The sequence below is a fragment of the Penaeus monodon genome, chromosome 22 (genome assembly GCF_015228065.2).
Source record: "Penaeus monodon isolate SGIC_2016 chromosome 22, NSTDA_Pmon_1, whole genome shotgun sequence".
NCBI lineage: Eukaryota > Metazoa > Arthropoda > Malacostraca > Decapoda > Penaeidae > Penaeus > Penaeus monodon.
Window position 1 is genome coordinate 42,679,081 of NC_051407.1, and position 1,114 is coordinate 42,680,194.

The 1,114-nt window shown below is 38.5% G+C and overlaps 1 protein-coding gene across 1 annotated transcript in view; it reads left to right on the plus strand.

Moving 5' to 3' along the window:
• LOC119587177 (xaa-Pro dipeptidase-like) overlaps positions 1 to 1,114 on the plus strand; it is a gene marked incomplete at its 5' end in the record, with an annotated part of 9,774 nt that overhangs the window by 4,888 nt on the left and 3,772 nt on the right. Inside the window, 6 exon segments of the mRNA XM_037935942.1 lie at positions 350 to 395; positions 398 to 615; positions 853 to 875; positions 877 to 905; positions 908 to 1,031; positions 1,033 to 1,042. Coding sequence (XP_037791870.1) covers positions 350 to 395; positions 398 to 615; positions 853 to 875; positions 877 to 905; positions 908 to 1,031; positions 1,033 to 1,042 — 450 coding nt within the window.

The window sequence follows — 1,114 nt, forward strand, 5'->3', positions numbered from 1 at the left end:
GGTACCCTTTCTAATTGGCATTGACTGACAATGGATGACTGTTTATCATATGATTACTCTACTTCCCAGTCACCAGGATGAGATCTTGCATGCAGTACCATGAGGCATGCACTTACCCAGGTGCAGAACTGTGCATAATAATGAACACCACTCTGACCAGTTTAACCAGAAATTTGCCCACATCTATAGGTTAAAGGAGATCTTGATGTTATTCAATAGCAGCAGATATCAGAATATTCTACTATAAACTATTTTAATCAGTTTTATTTTATAGAGAAAATAAGATTCAAATTTCTTTCATGTAGAAGAGTGTTTCAGAAATCTAAGAAAGTTCAAATTCCTTTTTTAGGTTGGTGATGGAGACATCTGCCTGTTTGACATGGGTGCTGAATATACTGCTATACAGTGATATCACTGCTCTTTCCCCCAAATGGAAAATTCACAGAAGATCAAAAGGTTATCTATAATGCTGTTCTTAATGCCTCACGTGCTGTTATGGCTGCTGTGCGTCCAGGAGTGTCTTGGGTAGAGATGCATCGTGTGGCATACCGAGCAATGCTGGAGAAGCTGAAGGAAGCAAACATTGTTCAAGGAGATATTGATGAAATGATGAAGGTCAGTCAGTTTTACTTTTTACCAACAATATAAACAAAACTATTGCTATCCTGGATCAACTTGACCCACCCCACTTCAGTATGAGTTTTGTATATTATTACTCATCCAAGCTTTTTGAAGATGTACAGTCATATGGTATACATTTGTTGTATACTAATACAATAAAAAATCATTCCATTAGGATAAATTTGTAAACATTTTCCTCATATTACTGTACAAATTGATCTTGTTCTGTAGGTCAGTTTGGGTGCAGTGTTCAGCCCATGGTTTAGGACATTTATTGGGTCTCGATGCCATGATGTTGGTGGCTACCTTGAGGGTAACCCAAATCGTCCTCAAGAAGCAGGCTTGCGCTCCTTGCGAACAGCCAGGATTCTAGAGGAAAACATGGTTCTGACCATTGAACCTGGGTGCTACTATCGACCATGTGAGTTAACTATGATGCAAAAAGTATTATTGATGGTAATGTGTAATTGCAGATTCACCTCATTGTGCTGGT